Raw genomic sequence first — 24,493 nt, 5'->3', positions numbered from 1 at the left:
TAAAGAGTGGTATGATAGACTTTGTGTTTCTCAGGGGGGGGACCTCCCCTCGATGAGTCTTGACAGACTTCATGTCTTAGGAAGGACCTCCCTCGATTAGTCTTTTGACTCCTTGGAGGCCTGAATAATAATAATAATAATAATAATGACATCCTCTGTTGAGATGATCAAATCCAATATCCTCAATCCTCGCATGCCCTCTGTTACATACTAAATGAGGTAGTTAACCCTCAAAATCTCAACAAATTAATTTTCTTTACTTCCAGTTAGCCTCAGTAGCTCAGTCAGTATAGATGAAGCCCTTTAGTCGTTAAGACCTGGGTCCAATTCCCGTTAGTCACGTAAGGAACCTTTATCTAGTCTATAAATTAAAGTTGCCAAGAAATTGTATTCTTGGCTTAATCCTTCATCCAAGGATTAAACCAATTATTCTCATATATAGACGCTAATGACTTCACATTCCATAATGCAAAGCACATATCCTTACGGACATTTATAATGCTATGCATTCTGGAAAGGGTCACTACCCAGACTGGTTTCAACGATTATTGAGGTCTCAGTCCTGAAAATAGTTCAGGCACAAACTTTGTTTGCTTAAACTTGGATAAAGGATTAAACCAAGAATATAATTTCTGGGCATCTTTAATTTATAGTATTACAAAGTGGAAAAACTTCCAACAACTTTATCTGATGTCTTTCGACTCAAGGTGAGTTAGCCGAGACCAGCTAACTCACCTCTATGATCTCATGTGGAGGTAGGGGTTTTTTCACCCAGAAACTCGGGTTTCTCCTTCCCAGAACAGGTAAACCGGCCTCATGAACAGCACTGACAGACATCGGACACACTGGGAGGTACAGGGCTTATCCTAGAGACGGTCGCAATTTTGAAGTTCACATCTAAAGAACCTCAGTGGTTTCATGAAAAGCTCAAGACATTTCCAGTTACTATGTTGTCATCCCAACCTATATTGCTATAATTAAAATCACCCATAATGATTACCCCTTTCCTATTTAATTAACTTAAACATGAAATGTTTAAGTTAATTTGCTTAAACATTTCATGGTCATTACCCTCCTCATTACCAGGTCAACAGAAACAGCTGTCTAAGTATTTCATTCCATTCACAGCATAGTGCCTCAAATCCACTCACTATTTACTCTTTGCATCTCTACCTTCCATGGACATAACTCTTTTTCTGTCATCAATAGCACTCTGCCTCTCTTTGTACCCTTTCTATTGTCATGAAAAATATCATACTCTTCAATCTCTATTCCTGTCAGGATGTCATCTTCATCCAACCATGTCTCACTTATTCCAACAATTTTTGAGTGAATGAACTCAATCAATGTAACTATTTCATTTCAATTGTTTCTGATACTTCTTCTAGCATTCTTACACAAATATAACAGCTCATTCCTGGAGCTGTAACAAGTTTCACTGATACCACTTATTAGATGTGACTTCTCCATACTTTCATCGAGCCATTTCCTTTTCTCCTAACTCATATCAGAACCTTCTTCTAATCCAACTGTTCTCTCTATATCCCAAGTCATCCCATTCCCTTCATGTTCACTTCTTAGACCATCAACGTTTCTCACACTGTGTTCCCCTGTCCACCTTTAGTCTTCCTGTTTGTCCTGCACACTTGTTCGCTCATTCTCTGCATTCATGCTACCCACTTAACCATTCATAAGTACCACTTCAATCTCTCCTTCCTTATTCAGCTGCTCTTTCATTGCTTCTTACTTGCTCAGATTTTTTCTCTGCCCTTATTACTCTACCTTCCAGCAGGAGTCTCTCGAAATGACTCACACTAAAACCATTCAAATGAAGTCCATCACTCTCATACAGTTCATTCTGCACATTAACAAACTGCATTCCTTTCTCTTCAATATTTCCACTGGTTTCTGCATTTCTGATTCATATGTTCTGCTAATTTCTGGAGATGGATTATGATATTAACACGTTCACTGTAACTATGAGTATACTCATAGTTGGTATATGAGCCTCACAAGCCAACTACGAATATACTTGTATGTCGATTACCGCCGGCAATGAGATTACTCAAACTGACCTTGAAGAAGTGAAATTGCTTGGTGTGCAGAGCGTAGTAGTGATGTATACTTGTAGTTAGTATATGAGCCTCACAAGCCAACTACGATTATACTCATATGTCGCTTACTGCTGGCCACGAGATTAGTCGTACTGACCTTGAAGAAGTGAAAGTGCTTGGCATGTGGTAACAAACTATGCCTGAGGAGCGTAGCAGTGAACATGTTAACTTCTACTAAATTTATTTCACTGCAACAAAAGTTTTGAACTTTTGTTTTTGGGAATAACAAACTTAATGGTACTGCTCATATTGGACTTCATAGGACTTTTCTGTAGTTCTTTATTTGGGTCACTTTATTATAACATTGTTTACTATAGTAAGTACCTATAATAAATTGGTGTTTAACTCAAAATGATTGTTCAAATCCCTTTTATTGATCACGTGTAGGATCTGCTTGTGGAGTGAATGTTGAACATATACAGACCTGTTCTAAATGCCCTTCAAACACATAAGGTAAGGTATCTCACATATGATAGGAAATAGAGCAGTGACAACAAAATGCATTAAAATTATTAATAACCAAGTAATTACATTTAAATACCTATTACTTTTTGAAGTATAGGTACATGTATAGCGCTACAGAAATGGCACTTCTTCCAAATGTTTGCCTAGTTGGATGAGTGGTAATTATAAATTAAAGATACCAAGAAATTATATACTGGTTTAATCCTTTATCCAAGTGTAAGCAAACAAGTTTATGCCTGAACTATTTTCAGGACTGATGCAACTTATATAAAGAAGCTACGACTTCAAATGATTTGCCTCAGTATCCCAAAATGCAAAGCATATCTTTTTCTGGACATGTACAATGCTATGCATTATGGGAAGGGTTACTACCCAGACCGGTTTCAACCTTTATTGAGCTCTCAAAAGTGGGAGCCAGACACAGAGATCATACTAACATTGAAGTAATGCAGAGGTCATATTTTTCATATAGGAGTAGCCAAAAGGTGTCACATATTATTAAAATACTCTGGTAATAAGCTTAAGGAATTAACAATGCATATAACGGATATTAATTAAAGCAAACTTTAACAAATACCTTCAATATTTTGGGAACATCACGTTGCCATCTTCAGGAACATACAAATATGGTATGTGCATGCAGGCACTAACAAAAGCAAATGAGGAAGAAGGCAAGAAACTAATAATGTTCCTAAAGTCCTAATGGTGCCCCCTAGTGGGCTAATTGGTTGTCTTGGCCGTTGGGCTGAAATTCTCATAATGTAGGCTTCCCAAATTTGGGGTAGTTTCATGCACCCAAATTTGTTGAGGTTTGGAACATTTTTTAGAGCTGCTGATGATTCCATGAATAATCTTTCGTACTCGAACTTCCTGCGGTGCATTATTTTAGTTTTCTTCCAATGAATTCTATGGCAGGTATCTAAGGCATGGTCTGCCAGCCCAGAGTGACTGTACTGGTGAAACCAGATGTAGTCTTTGTCTTCTGAAATCCTGATATTTGGTGTCCTGCCTGTTTGGCCAAAGTAGGACAATTTACAGCTGCAAGGGACCTGGTATACACCAGGCAGGTCTAGGGGGAGTGGTTGGTTTTTGGTAGAGCGGATAAGGGATGCCAACATTTTATATGGTCTATAACAAGAAGTTAGGATGTTGGTTATTTTCTCAGAGGTTCCCCAGATGTAGGAGATGGTGATAGATTTAGTGTAATCTTTATTGTGTAGGGGGGGGGAGGGGGGATTGTGGTTTACTGGTTTTAGTATTTTTTTTTATTTTTTGGGGGTTGTAGCTATAGGCTAAGAAATCGTTGAGGATGTGGTTTACTTCAGTGGTTAGGGCATCGTGATCTGAGCATATTAATTTTGCCCTGTTAAATAGTGTTTTTATAATGCCATATTGTTGTGAGGGGGGGTTGGTGGGATTGCTGGTGAATGTATCTGCCTGTATGGGTGGGTTTTCTATAAACAGAGAAAACCAAAGATCCATCAGGCTGGTGAGTGATTAGAGTGTCTAGGAAGGGGAGGTTGATGTTTTCCTCTTTTTTTTAGGTGAACTGGATTCTGGGGTGTTGGTTGTATAAGTGTGTTAGGAAGGAGTGGAGTGTATCTGAGCCATGTGGCCAAATAGCGAACACATCATCCACATACCAAACCCAAATAGTGGGTTTTTGTGGGACAGAGTTTAAGGCTTTCTCTTCAAAGGTCTCCATAAAGAAGTTGGCCAAGGGTGGGGAAAGTGGTGAACCCACTGATGTCCCCTCTATCTGTTTGTAGAATTTTCCTTGCCAAACGAAATAGCCTGAGTTCGTTGTGAACTGGATGAGGTCTAGGGTTTCCTTGAGTGGGAATTTAGTGAATAGAGAGGAGACGTCAAAAGTGATCATTATGTCAGTGTGTTGGAGTGAGAGGTTTTCTATACTGGCTTTAAAGTGGCCTGTTTTTTATGTCATGGTGTGTTGCCAGTATAATGTGCGAGCGCTTTGGCTAAATGGTTGGCTAATTTGTATGTGGGGGAATCGATGCCATCCACTATGGGACGTAATGGCACATTTTGTTTATGTATTTTTGGAAGTCCATATAATCGAGGGGGGTGTAGAGTTATAAGGTTTCAGTTTGTTAGTGATTTCCACAGGCCAGGAAGTGACCTTCTTAAGGAGTCTGTGGAGAGTTCTAATCTGAGAGCTGGTAGGATTATATTCAATAGGGAGGTAGGTGGTACGGTCTAATACTAAAGCATTTAGCTTACCTGTGTAGTTTTTTTGGTTGAGAACCACAGTGGTGTTTCCTTATCCACTTTGGTGATTACTATTTTTTTGTTTTTCTTCATTTCTAGTAGAGCTGCATATTCATCTTTGGATAAGTTGGTTTTTGGAGGTTTTGCTTTGTTGAGAACACCGGCTACATCCAGTCTGACGTTGTTGGCGATATGGTTAGGAAGGTTGTGAATCCCACGTTCTATTTGGATCATGATTTCCTCGGCAGGCATTCTTTTAGGAGCTAGGGTGAAATTGTGGCCGCGTAAAAGTGCGGTGAGTGCTTCAGGCTTTAAAATTGTGGAAGAGAGGTTGACAACCGTGTTCAGTGGTGGCTGTGGTAAGGAAGTAGAATTCTTTATCAAGTTATTATATTTTTTCAAGTGCCGACTATGTATTTTTTCAAATTCTTTTGTTGCCGAAGCGCATGAGACGTCATAAAGAATCGTCCAAAGATCACGGCCGAGAGTATCTGAAAGCTCTTCCTCTAACATACTCTGGATTAGAGAAAGTTGGAAGTTTTCCCACTTGATTATACTATAAATTACAGATACCACAAAATTATATACTTTGTTTAATCCTTTATACTAGTGTAAGCAAACAAGTTTGTGCCTGAACTATTTTCAGGAGAGGGGCAACTAGTATAAAGAAGATAAGACTTCACATCACTTGCTTTAGTATCCCATAATGCAAACCACATCTCCTTGCAAACATGTATAATGCTATGCATTATGGGGAGGGTCAGTTTCGACTTTTATTGAGGTCTAGTCAGTGGGAGCCAAACAAAAAGGTAATACTATGGCTGAAGTAATGAAGAAGTCATATTTTTCATATACGAGTAGTCTGGATAGTGACCCTTCCCATAATGCAGTGTTTCTCAAAGTGGGGTACGCGAAAGGTCTTCAGGAGGTATGTGGCAATTTTCAGCTATGCATCATTAATGCATGGAATCATTATATTTCTCAATAGTGCAATTAGAGACAACTGGGATAAAAAATGACTAACTAATGAATCACATCTCCCCTCCAACAGAAAATGCTATATAGACTCAAGCAAAATCATATGTTGCACCGGCAACATATGGTTTTGCTTGACACCACCCCATCATGAACGTGTTAAAACTAAGAAATATATAGTGAACGTATTTCAGATATTATGGAATTCATTGAAGAGAATTAGGATTTCAACTCAACTGTTGAAATGCTAATTTGTCTTTGGTTCACGTGATCTTTTGTTAATACCGCACCAATCATATCTCAAGTCTTGTAAATTACTAGTAATTTTTGCTTGAAATAATGGGAAAGAAGATGAAGCTAATTGGGTAGATGACTTTGATGTTGCACACAAGGAAACTGTTCTTGATGCCTAAAGGTAGAAGCTTCTTGGTAGGTCACACCATTTGAAGTTTTTTTCTGAAAACTTTTGTTTCCGAAAATCCCAGCATATATCTCGCACCACGATTTTTTAGCTTTAATTTTGGGTAAAAAAGTGCAAGTTATATTTGAGTAAATATGGTAATTTTTTTAGCTTTCAAATTCTTAAGTATGGATCACTGGTTAAAGATTGGATTTATAAAACCCACAAAAGAGAGCAATATAGAAAATACAAGTAGCTGTAAGCAACAAGAAAATGTTGATATTGCATCTGGTTCAAATGAAATTGATAAGGGTGTGTCATCTGACATCTCTAGAGAACAAACTAGAAAGAAGATGAAAAATCTTCGTAAGTGTGATATGAATTACTTGAAATGTGGATTTTCATGGACGGAAATAAAGAGGAACTTATTCCAAATTTTGTTCTATTAAAAATAAATCATATTTTTTGTTTACATGAACATATAAATTCAAATAAAATAGACATTTACAATGAAATATACTTTATTTATTTATCATTTGATAAGGGGGTTAATAATGAAAATTTACGAGCAGATCCGCAGATATCTAAAGTTTGAGAAACACTGCCATAATGCATAGCATTATACATGTCTGCAAGGAGATGTGGTTTACATTATGGGATACTAAGGCAAGTGATGTGAAGTTATCAGCTTCTTTATACGAGTTGCCCCAGTCCTGAAAATAATTCAGGCGCAAACCTTTTGCTTACACTTGTGTACAATATGTGTTGGATGAACATTGTGTGCAATAGTATGACCTCCTAAGATGAGTCTATGACTCCATGGAGGTCAAATGTCTTTTTTTTTTTTTTTTTTTTTTTATTGTTCTTTCAAATATTTACATATGTACAATGATCATCTATTCAGTATATTATTTTACAAGGTTGAGCACTTTGTGCTACATATAATGAGATTTAAATAGTAATGATGATAACAGTTTTTTTTTTATATAACAATCATAATAATAATTTACAATTATATTCTTCAGAGTTACATAAGTTGTATAATATTACATGTTGTGGTTTACTTTTTTTTTTTTTTCAAGTTTGAAAAGGTGTGATTATACAACAGTATTTACAGATATGCAATCTGAATATTATGTGTCCTTATTTTCACAAACATACAGTGTAAACTCATGATTTACTTTTAAAATAATTTTTTTTTTTTTTACATTGCATACATTTGTCATCATCATCATCATCATCATCAAATTCCTGCCATGTACCCTCAAGGGGATGTACAGGATATGGTAGTACTACATGAAAAAAATTACATCATTATTAATTTCCTATCTACAATTTTCCTCTAAATCAGTCTGTTACTTGTCAACACTCCAACATTATCAGATCTTATATTTCTATCGTCTAAAGCACTTTGTACCGTATCAATCCACCTATATCTAGGTCTTCCTCTGGGTCATTTTGCTGCCAACCTGGCAGAGAACATACATTACATACATTTGTTACAATTATTACATACATTACATTCATTTGTTTACATATGATACATTAATTACATTTGTTTACATGTGATATTTACAATACATACATTGGTTTACATATAATACATACATTGGTTTTCTTGTGATACATACATTACATGCATTTGGTTACATATGATACATCTTGGATGAGAACTAATTTTTTTTCCTTTCATCCTCGAAGCTTAAATGTAAGCTTATCTGAGGATGACACCAGTTGGTTATTATGTATTGTTTTTTTTTTTTTTGCTGTGTTAGGATGCTACAGAATCTATGATTGAGAAATTCGCGCATGCGCACTCACACATGCCCCCCCCCCTGCCATCCCACACACAATAAACTGGAATGTACTGATGCGTCGCTGAATTGGAAGCCTGAGCGAATATATTGTGTTTCATTAAGTTTGTATGGTATTTTGAGTGCGTGTTTCTTGTTCGTAGTATGTCCTTAGAGCTCTTTTCAGGCTATTGTGGTTTGTAAGGTTTCTGTATTCAAAAGGTAATTTGTTTATCATGTCTGGGATGTAGAAGTTTCGCGTGGCCTTTCCGTAGTGATTATTGTATTTATATGTGATATAATTAGTAGTCTGAGGTCTTGTTATACGGTATGTATTTCTAACTGTCCTGTAGTTGGCATCGAAATAATGTTTTAGCAAGGCTGCATAGTGACATAAATGTTTTGCTGTCAGTATTTTGTGTTCTGCCATTGCAATGTTTATAAGATCGTGATTTTCTCTTTGTTCCCAAAAGATCAGTTTTATCATTTTGTACTGTAGCGACATTAATCTATTTAATTTGTAGGGTGCACAGAAAGCATACGTTGTTATAGCATATCTTAGTATATTTTGGCATAGTGCTTTGTATATTAGTGTTTTTAGGTGTATGGGAACTATGTCTTTTAATCTGTAGAGTTCGCCACTTATTGTTTGGAGTTTGTTGTGTAGATGTTTTATATGGCTATTCCAGTTCATATCTGCATCAAGGTAAATTCCAAGGTATCATATTGTTTCAACCTGAGTGATTGTAGTGGTTTTGCTGTTCTGTGTGTTTTTTGTGTTGGAAAGTGGATGTTGGATAGTTATATATTTGTTATCAACTGGTCGAGTCAGTGGATTTCTGAATATCATTAATTTCATTAATTTTGTCTTTTCTGAGTTTAGGTGTATGGTGTTTTTCGAGAGCCAGTCTATGATCAGATTTATATCATGTTGCATATTTGTTTGGGCTATGCTTGCGTTATTATGGATGGATATTATTGCTGTATCGTCTGCGTACTGGAATATCTTACCTTTGAGTGGGTCTGGCTCCCACTGATGAGACTTCAATAAAGGTCGAAACTGGTCTGGATAGTGACCTTCCCATAATGCATAGCATTATACATGTTGGCAAGGATATGTGATTTGCATTATGGGATACTAAGGTAAGAGAAGTCTTAGCTTCTATATACGAGTTGCCTCAGTCCTGAAAATAGTACAGATGCAAACTTGTTTGCTTACATTCGGATAAAGAATTAAACAAAGTATATAATTTCTTGATATCTTTAATTTATACTATAACTGAGTGGTTAATGTCCCACTCACTTGTAGATAAGTAATCAAGGGATTCAAATGTACATTTGAATTCAGTCATGGACATGAGTTAATAATAGTAATAATAATAAAGGATTAAACAAAGTATATAATTCCTTGATATCTTTAATTTATAGTATAACCAAGTGGAAAACCTTCCAACAACTTTCTCTAATCCAGAGTGTTTTAATAATAAGATAATAATAAGAGGTGACACCTTTTGAGTACTCGTATATGACAAATATGACTTCTGCATTACTTCAACCTTAGTGTCACCTATGGGTCTGGCTCCCACTGATGAGACTTCAATAAAGGTCGAAATTGGTCTGGGTAGTGACCTTCCCATAATACATAGCATTATACATGTCTGCAAGGATATGTGATTTGCATTATGGGATACTAAGGTAAGAGAAGTCTTAGCTTCTATATACGAGTTGCCTCAGTCCTGAAATAGTACAGGTGCAACCTTGTTTGCTTATATTCGGATAAAGAATTAAACCAAGTATATAATTTCTTGATATCTTTAATTTATACTATAACTGAGTGGATAATGTCCCGCTCACTTTTAGATAAGTAACCAAGGGATTCAAATGTACATTTGAATTCTGTCATGGACATGAATGTTTATAATAGTCCTTAGGTGGGAGAAGAATCTTGCTGTCTGGAAAGAAGTCACTATTATTATTATTATTATTATTATTATTATTATTATTATTCAGGCCTCTAAGGAGTCAAAAGACTCATCGAGGGAGGTCCTTCCTAAGACATAAAGTCTGTCAAGACTCATCGAGGGGAGGTCCCCCCGCTGAGAAACACAAAGTCTATCATACTACTCTTTAAACTCACTGACCGTTCTCGCTCCCACCACTCCATCAGGCAATGCATTCCACGGCTCAACCACCCTCCACACAAAGAAACCACTCCTTACCCTCTTGCACACAGTTTCCTTTCGTAACTTCCAGGGATGGCCTCTTGTCATCACTCCTGTCCGCTGATCAACCAAGCGAAAGAACTCCCCAGTGTCAACCCTGTAACCACCTCTCAACAGTTTAAAAGTCTCAATCATATCACCTCTCCTGCTTCTATCCACCAAACTCTGCAGTCCACATTCTCTCAACCGATCCTCATAACTATCCTTGTACAGTCCTGAAACCATCTTTGTCATCCGTCTTTGTATCCTTTCCACAGTTAATTTATCCCCTTCAAATCCTGGGGACCAAATCTGAGAACAATAGTCCAAGTGTGGTCTGATCAGAGACTTATACAACGGAATGATAACCCTCTTATCTCTGCAGGTCAGTGTCCTTCTCATAATAGCAGTAATCCTCTGTGTTATCTTCATCACCCTAAATTTCAGGTTTCTATCAATCATCAACCCCAGATCTCTTGTCTCCCCTACTTCCTCCAGTATAACTCCTCCCATAGAGTATGCAGCATCCCATCGATGTTTCCCAAACCTCAAGACCTTACATTTTGCTGCATTAAACTGACATCCCCATTCATTTGCCCATCTATCTAGCTTATTTAAATCCTCTTGCAGGGCTACCACATCTGCACTATTACTAATAATTCTTCCCAGCTTCGCATCATCCGCAAACAACTGAATATCCCCCTGCAATCCATTGACTATGTCATTGATATAAATGTTAAACAATATAGGTCCTAGTACTGTGCCCTGTGAGACCCCACTTGTAACCCTCTGCCTCCTCGAAACTGCTCCACCATACACAACTCTCTGATACCTATCAGACAGCCAATCCTGAATCCAGTTGACCAATCTGACATCCAGACCCATGTGCTGCAACTTAAATATCAGCTTATCATGTGGCACCCTGTCAAATGCCTTCGCCAAGTGTAAGAAAATTGCAGTATATGCCTTTCCCTCATCTAATGTTCTTGTAACTTTATTATAAAAGGCTAGCATATTGCTAAAACAAGAGGGTCCATTCACAAATCCATGTTGATTCTCACAGATAACATTACCCTCATCTGCCCAATACTCTATACGGTCCCGCACTACTTTCTCCAAGATCTTAACAACTACTGATGACACACAGACTGGCCTATAATTAGACACTTCCAGTCGGTTACCACCCTTATGCAATGGCACTATCTTATCTTCCTTCCATTCCCTGGGCACCTTTGCCAAAGTCAGACTTTCATTGAAAAGCCATGTTAAAAGTACTGTCAATTCCCTAGCACATTCTCTCAAAACTCGTGGTGAAATACCATCCAGTCCCACAGCTTTACTGACATTCAGAGTACTCAGTATCTGAAACACATTCTCCTCCTGTACCTCCAGACCTCGAACCAGTCCTATCCCTCTCGCATTAAAACTGACTCCTCTAGGATGAAATACTCCAATAAAGTGTTCAGTGAACAATTCCACTATGTCCTCTGCATCAGTCACTCTATTCCCATTTTTATCCTACAATATCATTCTTCCACAGTTATTTCTCCTCCTACTGGCCACATAGATAAAAAATTCCCTAGGATTTTCTTTAGATCTTAGGGCCAATCTCCTCTCATATTCCAGTTTCACTTTCCTTACCACACTAGTCACTCTTCTGGCCTGTGTCTTATATTCCTCATGCATCGCTTCACCTGTCTCCTTATCTCTCTTCCAAAGCCTCTTTTTCGCATGAAATTCCTGATTAATATTGTTTGTCATCCACTTCACTCCAAATTGCGTCCTCTTCTTCACTCGTGGTATACAACTTATCATTGCTGATAACAAATATTCTTTCACAATTTCCCACACACTGGTGATATCCTGGCCTTCCAATTCCTCCCTCCATGAAACTTCCCGAAGTTGACGTCTAAGACTATTATAATCACCTGCCTTATAATTCCACATAAGTTCCCGTCTCTTTGATACTCCTGCATGTCTATTCATTTTCCAAGTCAACACCATATGGTCACTCTCTCCAACTGGTGGGAGAGACGTCAACTCAGTTATTATCAACTCTTCTGATACTATAACCAAATCCAAAACTTTTGAACCTCTTGTTCCCTCTGTTACATGTTGCCTAAGACATTTGTCCCTCAAGAATTCTAGAAATTCCATTCCCCTATTGCTACATGCATCTTCCTCTCTCCATATACTACTGAAGTTAAAATCTCCCATAACAATCATTCTTCTTGCACTTGCCAAACTTAGCTGTCTAAACATCTCCTAGTCCCCATCCTCTGTGCTCCTGGGTCTGTAGCAACACCCCACTAAATATCCTGTCTTGCCTACCTCTACCTCACACCATACGCTCTCAAAATCGTTTGTCTCACTTCCTTCCAAATTCTCCACTCTTAGAGGACATAGGTCATCACTTATCATAAGCAGCACCCCACCACCACGCTTTCCCCTCCTATCCTGACGAAAAATGCTATACCCAGCGACTTCTATTCCTGTTGTTATATCCCCTTCTGTCAACCACATCTCAGTGATCGCAATAATTTTTGGCCAGGCTGATGTTATCTGCACCACCAATTCCTCTCCCTTATTCCGGATACTCCTGGCATTAGTATAAAGCATATAAATGCCATTGTTTCTATACCCAGCATTATCCCTTCTAGACTCCACTGGGCTCAGTGTTACCTGACATTGTCTCCCTTCTCCCAAGTATCCATTCCCACAAGAGGCTACCCCTGTTATCATCCTCCCCGGGACACACTGACTCGTTCAGAACAGCAATCTCTCCAGATGCCTACGTCCTTCCTCATTCAAATGTAAACGGTCTCTCGCATACAACTACTCTTCTTTCCTCAAACGCACTCCAAGCATCCACATATACCAGTCCTCTCTTGTCACACATTCTCGCTATTATGCCATTCAATATCACCGCTCTTCTGCTCAGCTCATCATTATCATACCTAGGCAACACGCACACTATTTTTCCTCTCTCTATACTCTTCCGTACGGTCTCAAGCAAAAATCTCATATCTCTCGCTGACCGACTTACATTACCACTCAAGTCATTCGTTCCTACCATCACAATCATCTCATCCACCCTTTCACCTCTCTTAATTGCCATAGCCACCCTTTCTATTGTTCCTCCTGGCAAACACTCCTCACGCATCCTATCTTGAACACCACGGATCATTGAGTCGCCATACGTTATACCTCTTACCATTCCCTCGCCCCTATTGTTTCCATTCTCTCCTCTTCTTTCATTCTCATACCTCTCTCTTCTACTGTTTCCATTCTCTCCTCTTCTAGCACTCCCATACATCTCTCTCATTCCCTCTCTCCTACTGTTTCCATTTTCTCCACTTCTAGCACTTCCATATCCCTCTCTCATTCTGTCTCTCCTACTACTGTTTCCATCCGCTCGTCTTCTAGCATTCCCATACCTCTCTCATTCCATCTCTCCTCTTCTAGCACTTCCATATCTCTCTCTCATTCCGCCTCTCCTACTGTTTCCATCCTCTCGTCTGCTAGCATTCCCATACCTCTCACTCATTCCCTCTCTTCTACTGTTTCCATTCTCTCCTCTTCTAGCATCCCCATACCTCTCACTCATACTCCCTAAATTCTCGATCTCACCTACTCTGATTCGCCTTGCATTTATCTCTTCCATTCTCCTAATCTTATCTTTCATACTTCTGCTCTCATTCACAAGACATTCCACCTCCTCTTTCAACTCATCTATCTCCCTCTGTAGGTCAGTCACTCTTAATCTAAATTCACTCTCCCAAACAAAACCATCTCCTAAACTTCCACAGTCACTCACACCTTCCACACTATCAACTATTATTTTCTCATTCTCCCCTATCATACTACTTGTCTTCCTACATTTATTCCCCGTTCCTGGAGCAACAAAGTAGGATATCGATATATCTAATGTACTTATTTCCTCCAACTGCCTGCATTTTGTGCACATATGCTCTCCACTCTCTTTAAAAAGCCACATATGTAATTCCCGAGACGCATACATGCCGCAAGTACTGCATGCCACAAAGTCCCTTATGATATTGCTAATAATTGAGTACTTAAATCGCGGAGGACTTGGCGTTACGCCACTTGCGACTGCTGCTGAATCCACCATCATTCCTTACTGCCAAGTAGCGTAATCTTTAATAATTATTCAATTAATAAATAAGAGGGAAAAAAAAGTACAAACATCAGAACATTTAAGTACTAAATATAATTAAATAAAATGAAATATAACTAAATACAGTAACTTAGCTTCGTTTTGTCTTCCACCGTTACGTGTTAGATTCCGACGGTACCAAAATATATTATATCGCGACAGCAACTAACTTCCAAAAAACAAACAACCACTGAAGTACACTCGTATTCAGAGAAACAATTTAGCACTCAAAAACGGGGAAAAAAGCGGACTATTCACCGATTAAAAATCACTTTCTTCTGCACAGCTCAAATTCACCGCCACGTGCTACGGCGATGCTAGCGCCACCAAAAGATATAGAACTCAAATATATCTATGCAACTAACTAGAGCAGTGATTCATAACCGGTGTTCCCTGGAACACTTGTGTTCTGCGAACTGGTTACAAGTGTTCTGTGGTGAAAGATGTCACATGACACAGTTCACAGTGTAACTGGCTACTCTGATCCTAACAACTGAAGATTGCTATGCATGTTGACTTCTAAACCAACAGAAGAAAAGCAGCAAGTTGTGAAATAGTAAACATGTTTGGTGACAAAGCAAAAAAAGAAATTATGAAAATTCCTCATTCGGACAATACAATAAAAAATAAAATTAAAGATACCTCAGATAATATTGAGAAAACAGTTACTAATAAACTTTCTAACAACATTGTGCTTTAAAAATTGACGAATCCACTGATATTAGCAGTAAAGTTCATATACTAGGATTTGTTCATTTCATTAATGAAAAAGAAATAGTGAATCAATTTCTATGCTGCAGAGAACTTAAACAGCGTTAATACAAGTATCCAATGGAATAATGAAAATATTTTGACATCCACTGACAGATTGTCAGCTTTTCACAAAAAGTATCTCTTTGGAAAGCATATCAGAAAAAAATGCACTTGATATGTTTCCTTTGCTCCATAATAAAAAAATTTGAGGGAATTATTTCCGTTATAACAGAACATTTAACAATACTGAAAGAAAAGATTTCAAGTCACTTTTCTTCCTTAAATACACACAATTATGACTGGATACGAAATCCATTTCTCACAGTTAATATATCGAATTGTGAATTTTCGTTACAAGAATAACAACAATTAGTTACCTTGTCAATGGATCGTACTCTAAAAATAAAATTCTCTGAAATAACTCTTGAGGAATTTTGGATTTTTATCCAAGTCGAACACCCAGCTCTCTCCACAAGGGCACTGAAAATTTTGTTACAGTTTTCAACATCATATTTGTGTGAGCTCGGTTTCTCAACATTAACCAAAAACTGAAAACTGAAAAAAAAAATAAATAAATAAATAAAAACTGAAAGGCATGAAAGACTTACTAATATAGACAAAGAGGTGAGCATAGCTATATCACATATTAGACCTGATATTGCTGAAATCTGCAAAAGTCGACAAGCTTTTGGTGTTCCCCAAATTTTTCTTATAATTCACAAGTGTTCCGTGACTTCGAAAAGGTTAAGAACCACTGAACTGGAGGGATAAAATGGCATGAAAAAGAAAAAAAAATTTAAGTAATTTTAAAAAATCTTACACTATCAAAAGAACAAATGTTTTATAGGTTTGCAACCTTTCAATGATGAGGAGCGAAATAAAAAAATCACCAGGCTGCACAATGAATGTTAGAGGTCTGATTCTGGTTACCTAGAAGAACTTTTTCTAGCACCCAGTTCTTGAGTTTGTCAATTATTTGTATGGGCAAATGAATACCTCATTATGAAAAGTTGGGCTTTTAACCCTACAACTTAAAAAAACAGAATATAGAACTCACAATATTTTAGACAATAATATATAGCTGTTAGGATTTACAGCCACGAGATGGCAGCAGTTGTCTGATAAACACTTCTCCAAAAAACCTTGGTTTACTGACAGTCATAACAGCCATCCTTGATAGTTAAAGGCAATGAATGATATATTAATGATATTATATTATTATTATGATTTGATTTGACACCTCCAGGGAGTCCCAAGACTCATCGAGGGAGAGTGGGGCAACATCATCGAAAGATTTTCCCCTTCCAACTACTAACCGCGCTCAAACTCACTTAACTGAGCCATTAGTAGCAGAGGCTCTACCAATCGACCAACCTTTGCCGGCAGTTGTCAACATCTTCAAAAAGTTAATCACGGTTAACAGAATTATGCCTACTCACTCTGGGAATAAATAAAAAGTGTCAGAGGATTTTTTTTTTGCAGTTTTTAAATTTTAGATGTTTTGAATGAATTTAACTAATCTGCTTTTCATCATCATTATTAGTAGTAGTATTGTGTGACACCTCCAGGGAGTCCACAGACTCATCGAGGGAAGGCACCTACTCTACAACTCTGTCTCTGCCACTCAATCCACCAACTCCAATGAACCACAAGTACACCAATGCCATCTACCATCACCCACCACCTAGTATTTTCACAGACAATTACAAACATCCATTCCCACAGCGGGATTCGAACTCACAGCCTTTTGGCTGGAGAGCGGATATGCTAACTGCTCGGCCAACCAGGTTGGCAATGCTACGGTCATGCTACTGTCTGAGAAGAGAATATTCACATTACTACAGTTCTCAGAGGAAACACATTCACACTGCTTAGTAAATTCATTTACTAAGTAATTTATTTAGTAAACATTCACACTGCTTAGTAATTCATTTGCCAACCCATGGCTTGAAAAAGTACAGAGTACAAGTATCTCTGATAGTGGAATTTGTACCCATAGTCAGTAGGCTGAGAAACAGAGATGCTGCACACACTCAATTAAGGGCACAGGTTGTCAACTACATTACTAATCAGTTTTAATGTGTTTCCTTTTGCGGATTGCAGAAATATGAATATTCTCTTCACAAACAGTGGGTATGTCTGTTCACCTGTATTTTTTTTCTAGAACTAAAATAAGCTAAGTACACAGATTAAGTACCACAGGTTTACAACCTATTATTATCTTCTTGATCTCCAAAAAATCACAAGACTCATTGTGAGAAGTTCAGAACTATGATACGATGAATCTATCATATCACTACTTAGACTCATCCGTTGTTTTTGCACTTTCAACACTCTCTGAGGAAATATCCTTTATTCTCTCACCAGTCTGCATGCAAAAAAAAAACTTACTTCTTATCCTTTTACTCACTACTTCCTTTTGTAACTCCTAAGGAAACGGACCCTTGTTCCTTTCCATCATTCTACTGTATGAAAAATTCAGTGGTAATATGATAATAATCCTTCAACAGCTTAAATGACTAACACATATCCCCCTTTGTCTTCTATATAAAAAACTCTGCAATCTTCATGCCCTCAGTCTATTCTCATAATCAGCATTGTACAATCCCAATATCACTGTTTCAATCTCTGCACCCTCTGTATGGTTACTTCAACCCTTCAAATCCCAGAGCTCAGAAATCCAGATGTGGCCTGATCAAAGCTTTATGCAATGGAACCACTACAATTTATCTCTTGTGGTGCATGTCCTTTTCAGCATTGTAGCAATTCTCAAATGTCTTCACAGCCTTTGTAATCTTTAATGAGTCCTCTGAGCTTCAAACTTATATCTAGAATCACTCCATGATCCCTTGTTTCCTCCACTTCTTCCAATATAACTCCATCAAGTGAGCATGAAGCATCCTTATCAGGGGATCCCAAATTTTGAAATCTTACATTTACTTGCATTACACTGACATCCCCACTAATTTACCCATATTTTCAGCTTTTTCAAATCCTCTTGAAGAGCCAAAACATCAGTACTGTTACTAATAACCTTCCCAATATAGCTCCATGACAATTTCACTGATATAAAGACTGAAGAGTAATGGTCCCAGTACTGAACCCTGTGGAACACCACTCACCACTTGTAACCTTCCTCATATAAAACTCTGAAATCTATCAGAAAGCCAGTCACCAATCCAATACACTAACCTGATATCCATATACTGCAACTTAAAAAAACTTGACATGTGGCACCCTGTCAATCAATCCACCTAGACCTTATTCTTCCTTGGGGCCTCTTTCCTGCCATTTTGGGATGAAACATATGTTTTGCTAACCTTTCCTATACAATTCTGTTTAAGCGGCTACACACACCTTAGATTAGCCCTGCTGACACATTCTTGAATGCTAACAATGTCAAGTTCCTTTGTAATATCTCCATTTTAATATAATCCTGCCATTGATGCCATCAGTTTACTCCCCTAATTTTTCTCAGAATCTTCACATCTGTTATTCTCTAGTCTTTAATCTAGTGCTTTGTTTCTAATCCAACTCTCAGATCCATTACTTAACACTGGTTTAAACACTGTTTTGTATACTGCTCTTCGACATTTTCACTAAAAACTGTGCCTAAATAGCAGAAATATTTTACTTGTTCTATAGGCTCTCAATTGAGAACGAAGTTTGACTATTCTTAACATTAACCTGAAATTTTGTGCTACATAATTCACACTGCCTCTCAGGTCATTTGTACCAACCATGACTATAATCTCCTTTGCATTTTCCCCTCTCTTCACTACCACACACTCTCCATCATTCCATCTGACAGGAATCCTCTGGTACTCTATTCTGCACATCCTGCATCATTAAATCTCCATACATGATACTCTGAACAGATTCAGTCATTCTTCTCTCACTGGCATTGCTGACTCTTATGCTTCCAATCTCTCTCTCTCTCTCTCTCTCTCTCTCACCTCTTTCATTACCACTTTCCCTTCTCTTTCTTTCTACCTTGCTGCTATCAGCAGTTCTATTTCTCTCTCTCCAGACATTCTGCTTCCAGTTGACATTCTCACACAATCAATGGCTCTCAGACAAACCATTCCCCTCTGCCACACTATCCAAGGTCAAATCCATATGTACATCTTTCACATTCTCTCTACTTTCCAACACACTACTTCCACAAACTGAATTTCACCTATTTCCAAAGCACTATCTCTGCTAATGCTAAATTGAGATCAAAATACTTAAGTTAATAATAATAAATATAAAAAAATGTACATTATATAAGTTATATACATTATATTTATTATGAGTATGTCAAATCATAGTTTCTATTTTTGGAACAAAAAGAAATACTTATGTCTCTTAGTACCTCTCTTGTTATGTTAATTTACCCTTGTGGGTGAATTAATAAATATTTTCTGTATAAGAAAGTTTTCAGTGACTTAAGCTAATATTCAAGAAATATGATATCAAAATCAGTTATACTTACCTCGTGTCAGGAAATCTGTGGCAATAAAGCCTAAATATTTCCTATTAAAAAAAAAAAAAAGAAAGGTCAATAAAAATTCTAAAAATAAGAAAATCAATGTTAATAAAAACATCTAGGTGTATTCTACAATGAAAATTCTACATGACTAATTATGCTCTACATCATCATCATTAGTGTTCTGTCTCTTGACAGGTCCAATGGTATATCTCAGCAGATTCTCTTCCTCCAATTTCCTCTGTCTCCTGCTTCCTCCTTCATTTCTTGATACCCTCTTGTGCCCATTATATCATCAAGCATCAGTAGTCGTTTCCTTCCACTTGGTTGCTTTCCTTCAATTTTTGCTTCTATCATTCTTTTCAGTAGGCTGTCTCCTCTTAATACATGTCTTATCCAGTTATGCTTTCTTTTTCTTATGGTCTTTAGCTTCTTTCTTCCCAATAACTAAAAAATTAGCACATCTAGAAAGGATAATTATTATCAGACCTACATGGAGTCAAATGACTCATCACACACACACACACACACACACACACACAAATCATCATCATAATGTGAGATGAAGGCATTCAACCATGGATAACCAAAAATATTTTGGACCTATGTGATGAAAGAAGATATTTGAAATCTTATATTAATAGTGGTGATAATAGAGAACGGTATAAAAATATTACTAAGATTATGATATTTTGGACGGAATTTTGCCAGGAGGTTCGGAGGAAGGAGATTACTCGATATTAAAAGAAGAAGTTATTGCAGCAGTTAGCTCCTGAAAAATAGGAAAATCACCGGGAAGTGATGGTGTCACAGTAGAACTGATACGCGAAGGAGGTGACATTATCATACACACCTTGCTAAATTTATTCCAGGATGTATGGAACACAGAGACTTGGCCTTCTGATTGGTGGACTTCTGTCCTTGTACCTATTCCTAAAAAGGGAAACAGCAATAAATGTAACAACTATAGAACAATAAGCCTTATTAGTCATCCAAGCAAAATCCTGTAAAAAATACTATTGTCAAGAATCGAAAAGAAAATAGAAAGCAGACTATCAGATGAACAAGCAGGTTTCCGGAAGTCCAGAAGTACAATTGACCATAATTTTACAATATACATACCGAGTGAAAAATGCATAGAACATAAAATAATCTGTCACAACGTTTTAGACCTTCAAAAAGCTTTTGACTCAATATGGCACGAGGCATTATGGAAAATTTTAGAACATTATGGTATTGACAACAAAATCATTAGGATTATTAAATCTCTTTATTCCTCATCTGATATGAGAAATGAAATTAAAAATTACAGCAGTGAACCGTTCCGGGCAGAACGGGGAGGTAAAACAGGGATGCATCTTGTCCTCTCTTCTTTTTAATTGTTTTCTGGAATATGTCATAGATGAAGCTCTTTATGAATATGACACTGGAATAGTAGTTGGCGGACTAAGAATAAATAACTTACGTTTTGCTGACAATATCGATCTTCTGGTAGAAAGTGAAGAAGAATTACAATAGATAACCAGCCATGTTTTCGGAACATTAAAAAAATATGGATTATACATGAACCTACAAAAAACAAAAACAGTAATAACCTCAAAATCAGACATTGAATTCTTAAAGATACAAATTGACAATAAGCAAATTGAGAATGTAAAGAAGTTCACTTATCTAGGAAGCACGTTGAGTCAAGATGGTCATTCAAAAACCGACATTAAATACCGAATTGCTTTAAGCAACCGTGGCCCTACAGAAGTTAAAACCACTGTGGGGAGATAACAGAATAGCAATCACAACCAGACTAAGACTAATTGACACCTTGATGAATTCTGTCCTCTTGTATGGTTGTGAGGCCTGGACTTTATTGAAGGAAGATGAGAGGAGACGCCTGTCTTTTAAAATGAAAACTTAAGAAGACTTTTGAGAATTCCCTATACCGTTCATGAAACCAATGAAAATGTCTGAAAACTAATTGATGCAATAGGTGAGAGAAAAAGGAGAAATATTCTGACAGTCATCAGATGAAAGATGAAATGGTTAGGACATGTGGAGAGTGCTAATGGCATTCCAAAGCAAGCATTAGAAGGAATTATTCCAGGATCAAGGGGTTAGGGGCCGACCGCAATTAAAATGGACTGATAACATCAAAAAATGGACAAATTCCTCCCTTTCTCAACTGACATCAAGAACAAGAGACCGAGTCGACTGGAGAGGCTAGCAAAGAGTATCGTCTACCAGCCATGAATGACCCAACGGTTCATTTAGGACTATGGGAGAAGAAGAAGAGAACCCACTATCACCCAAAGATCCTCTTCCCCTCCACTTCCTCTAAGATCTCCCCACCAGTCTCATACTCTGCATCCAATCATTGTTTCCCAAATTTTAAAACTTTACACTTTGCTACATTTAACTGGTAATACAATTCACTCCCCTACTCACATAGTCTACTCCAATTCTCTTGCAAGGCTGCAACATGTGTTCTAATCCAGCTAGTTCTGCCAAACTTTGCATAATCTGCAAACAACTATATATCACAACTCAAGCACTTACTTATATCATTTACATATAAATTAAACACCAATGATCCCACAACACACCCTTGGGGCACACTACAAGTGACTTTCATCTTCTGGGATATTGCTTACCATACACAGTTTGCTGATACCTATTAGACAGCCAATCCAGTGCACTAATCTATCCAACATCATCTCTTCTAGTTTAATTACCCACTTTTCATGTTGCAATCAATCAAAGGCTTTAGCAAAATCCATTGTCACCATATTATAGTAAATAAGTAAACTGCTAAAACACAATCTTTCTTTAGCAAACATATACTGTCAATAAAAGAGATTAATTGTTGAAGCCAATTCTGAATCCTGATCTTCACTAACGCCTTTACTACAACTCCAGATAAACAGATTAGCCTGTAATTCCTTATCATGCCCTTTATGAAGCAGAACAATTTTGCCCTCTTTCCACTACTTTGAAACTTGGACCAATCTAAGGCTCATGTTAAAAATTTAAGTTAAAGCAGTTTTTATTTCCTTGGAACTTTCTGTCAAGACACATAGTGATACACAATCAAGTCCTATGGCTTTATTGATATCAAGTTTATTCAATTCTTCATATTCCTCCTGCTCACTCACAATAAAGGCTCTTCCACCCTTTACACTGCTCTCAAGATCTGCATTATGTTACATCCTTATGAATGTAACATAATGCATTCCTTATGAATTGCATTTAAAACCTCTACTGTAAACTCCTCAGTGGTCATAATTCTACCATTATCACTAATATCATCCTTGTGAGCTACATGACTGGCTACCAATGAAGTTATAAAATTGAGAACATTAAATTATTAATATTATTGAATTTGCAACTAATACCTGAAAATGTCACGAAACTCGGACTGTGTTTACTAGACATTTTATTATTATTATTCCTGATACCTCCAAGGAGTCCGAAGTCTCATCATGGGAGGACACTTAAACTGTCTCAACCACTACACCGAACCTCTACTACGAATCATCTCCATCAACACCATCGACCGCCCACCTCCACCACCACAACTAGTATTTTTTGTCTGTAAATTGGGTGTGTTCTGAAGGGCCGATTTGTCTGTATGCAGGATGAAAAACCCGAGTTCCCAGGAGAAAAAACCCTGCTATCTCCGTATTAGATCGGCTAAATCTACTTAGCCGATCTAAAACTCACCTTCAATTGAAATCGTCCAGTTTTACTGAACACAAAAGAAAAAAGTAAATAATACATGTCAATGAATAATCTCAGATATTGTTATATTAAAGAAATCTAAAAATATCTTTTTGTTAGTAAGGTGGTTTTATAACAACAGTGTGTGACAACAAGTCATGACAGCAATGAAATAAATGATACTGGATCACAGTACAGGGGGTCCTCAAGTTACGTCGGAGATCCATTCCTACGAACCAACGTAAGGCGATTTTTTATGCAAGTCGGAATTACCATAGCCTAAGTTACTTGCCTAACCTAAAACACCCTAAAGTCATAAGTATATATCAAGAAACAGAACTAGGATAGAGGAAAATGAAAGGGAGAACATAATTACTGTATAGTACAGAAAAATGACAAAAATGAAACTGTAATAAAAAAACAAACATAAAAATGAGAACAATCCCCAAAATGACAAATGAAACTGTACATTCTGTACAGGTTATTAAAAAAAAAAAAAAAATGAAAACAATTCTTTACCTTGTATCCAATGCCCCTTCCAGTGTGTGGCTTGCACACTGGAAGGGGCGTTGCAAGGAGGGAGAGACTGACTTAATGGAAGGAGGAGGAGGCTGGAGAGTCAAGACAGGCTGCAGAAGGTGCAGGAGATACTGCAGGTGCAACTGAAGAAGATGGAGAGGCTGGAGGAGGAACTGAAGAGACAGTTGAGGCACCAGCATCTGCTGCAGGCCTCTCTACCTTCATTAAAAAACGTTTCAGGCTAGTCTGGAATGATACCATCCTCTTCTCCTCGTATATCTCCCTATAACACTGCAGGCAATCCATAACCCCCTCGGAAGACCTCAGCCTCAAACTTTGCTAGCCCATCCTCAATGAGGGCAAAACCTTCTGCCAAGTCCTTGGTGGTGAATCTCCTGGGTTCAGGGGTTGAAACCATTTCCTCCTCCTCAATCAGCTGTTTCTCTAACTGAATGAGGTCTTCTGCTGACAACTCCTCCCCATGAGATGCCAGAAGCTCTGTGACATCTTCGGCCTCCACTTCCAAATTCATTTGCTTCCCCAGGGCAACAACCTTCTCTGTCTGCTCATAGCCATGTAAATCATTCACAAACTGGGGACACAGTTTTTTCCACACACACACGCCATTCAAATTTGTCTGCTTCACTTGATCCCAAGCATGTTTAATGTTTTGTATGGCATTATA

General features: G+C 37.6%; 1 protein-coding gene across 8 annotated transcripts in view; it reads right to left on the bottom strand.

Annotated features, from left to right (window-relative positions):
* The window catches only part of LOC150095182 (aminopeptidase O-like), a 727,093-nt gene that overhangs the window by 222,452 nt on the left and 480,148 nt on the right, over positions 1-24,493 (bottom strand). For all 8 annotated transcript variants that reach the window (XR_016550145.1, XM_090411274.1, XM_090411273.1 and 5 more), the window contains one exon: positions 19,585-19,625. Coding sequence is in view for 7 of the 8 variants with exons in the window: in XM_090411274.1 (XP_090267400.1) it covers positions 19,585-19,625 (41 nt within the window). In the remaining variant the exon portion in view is untranslated. The remainder of the gene's footprint in view (positions 1-19,584; positions 19,626-24,493) is intronic.

The sequence above is a fragment of the Typopeltis vanoorti genome, chromosome 21 (genome assembly GCF_054136105.1).
Source record: "Typopeltis vanoorti isolate ZY-2024b chromosome 21, IOZ_Tvanoo_1.0, whole genome shotgun sequence".
Taxonomy (NCBI): domain Eukaryota; kingdom Metazoa; phylum Arthropoda; class Arachnida; order Uropygi; family Thelyphonidae; genus Typopeltis; species Typopeltis vanoorti.
This window is presented reverse-complemented; position numbering and strand designations above follow the sequence as displayed.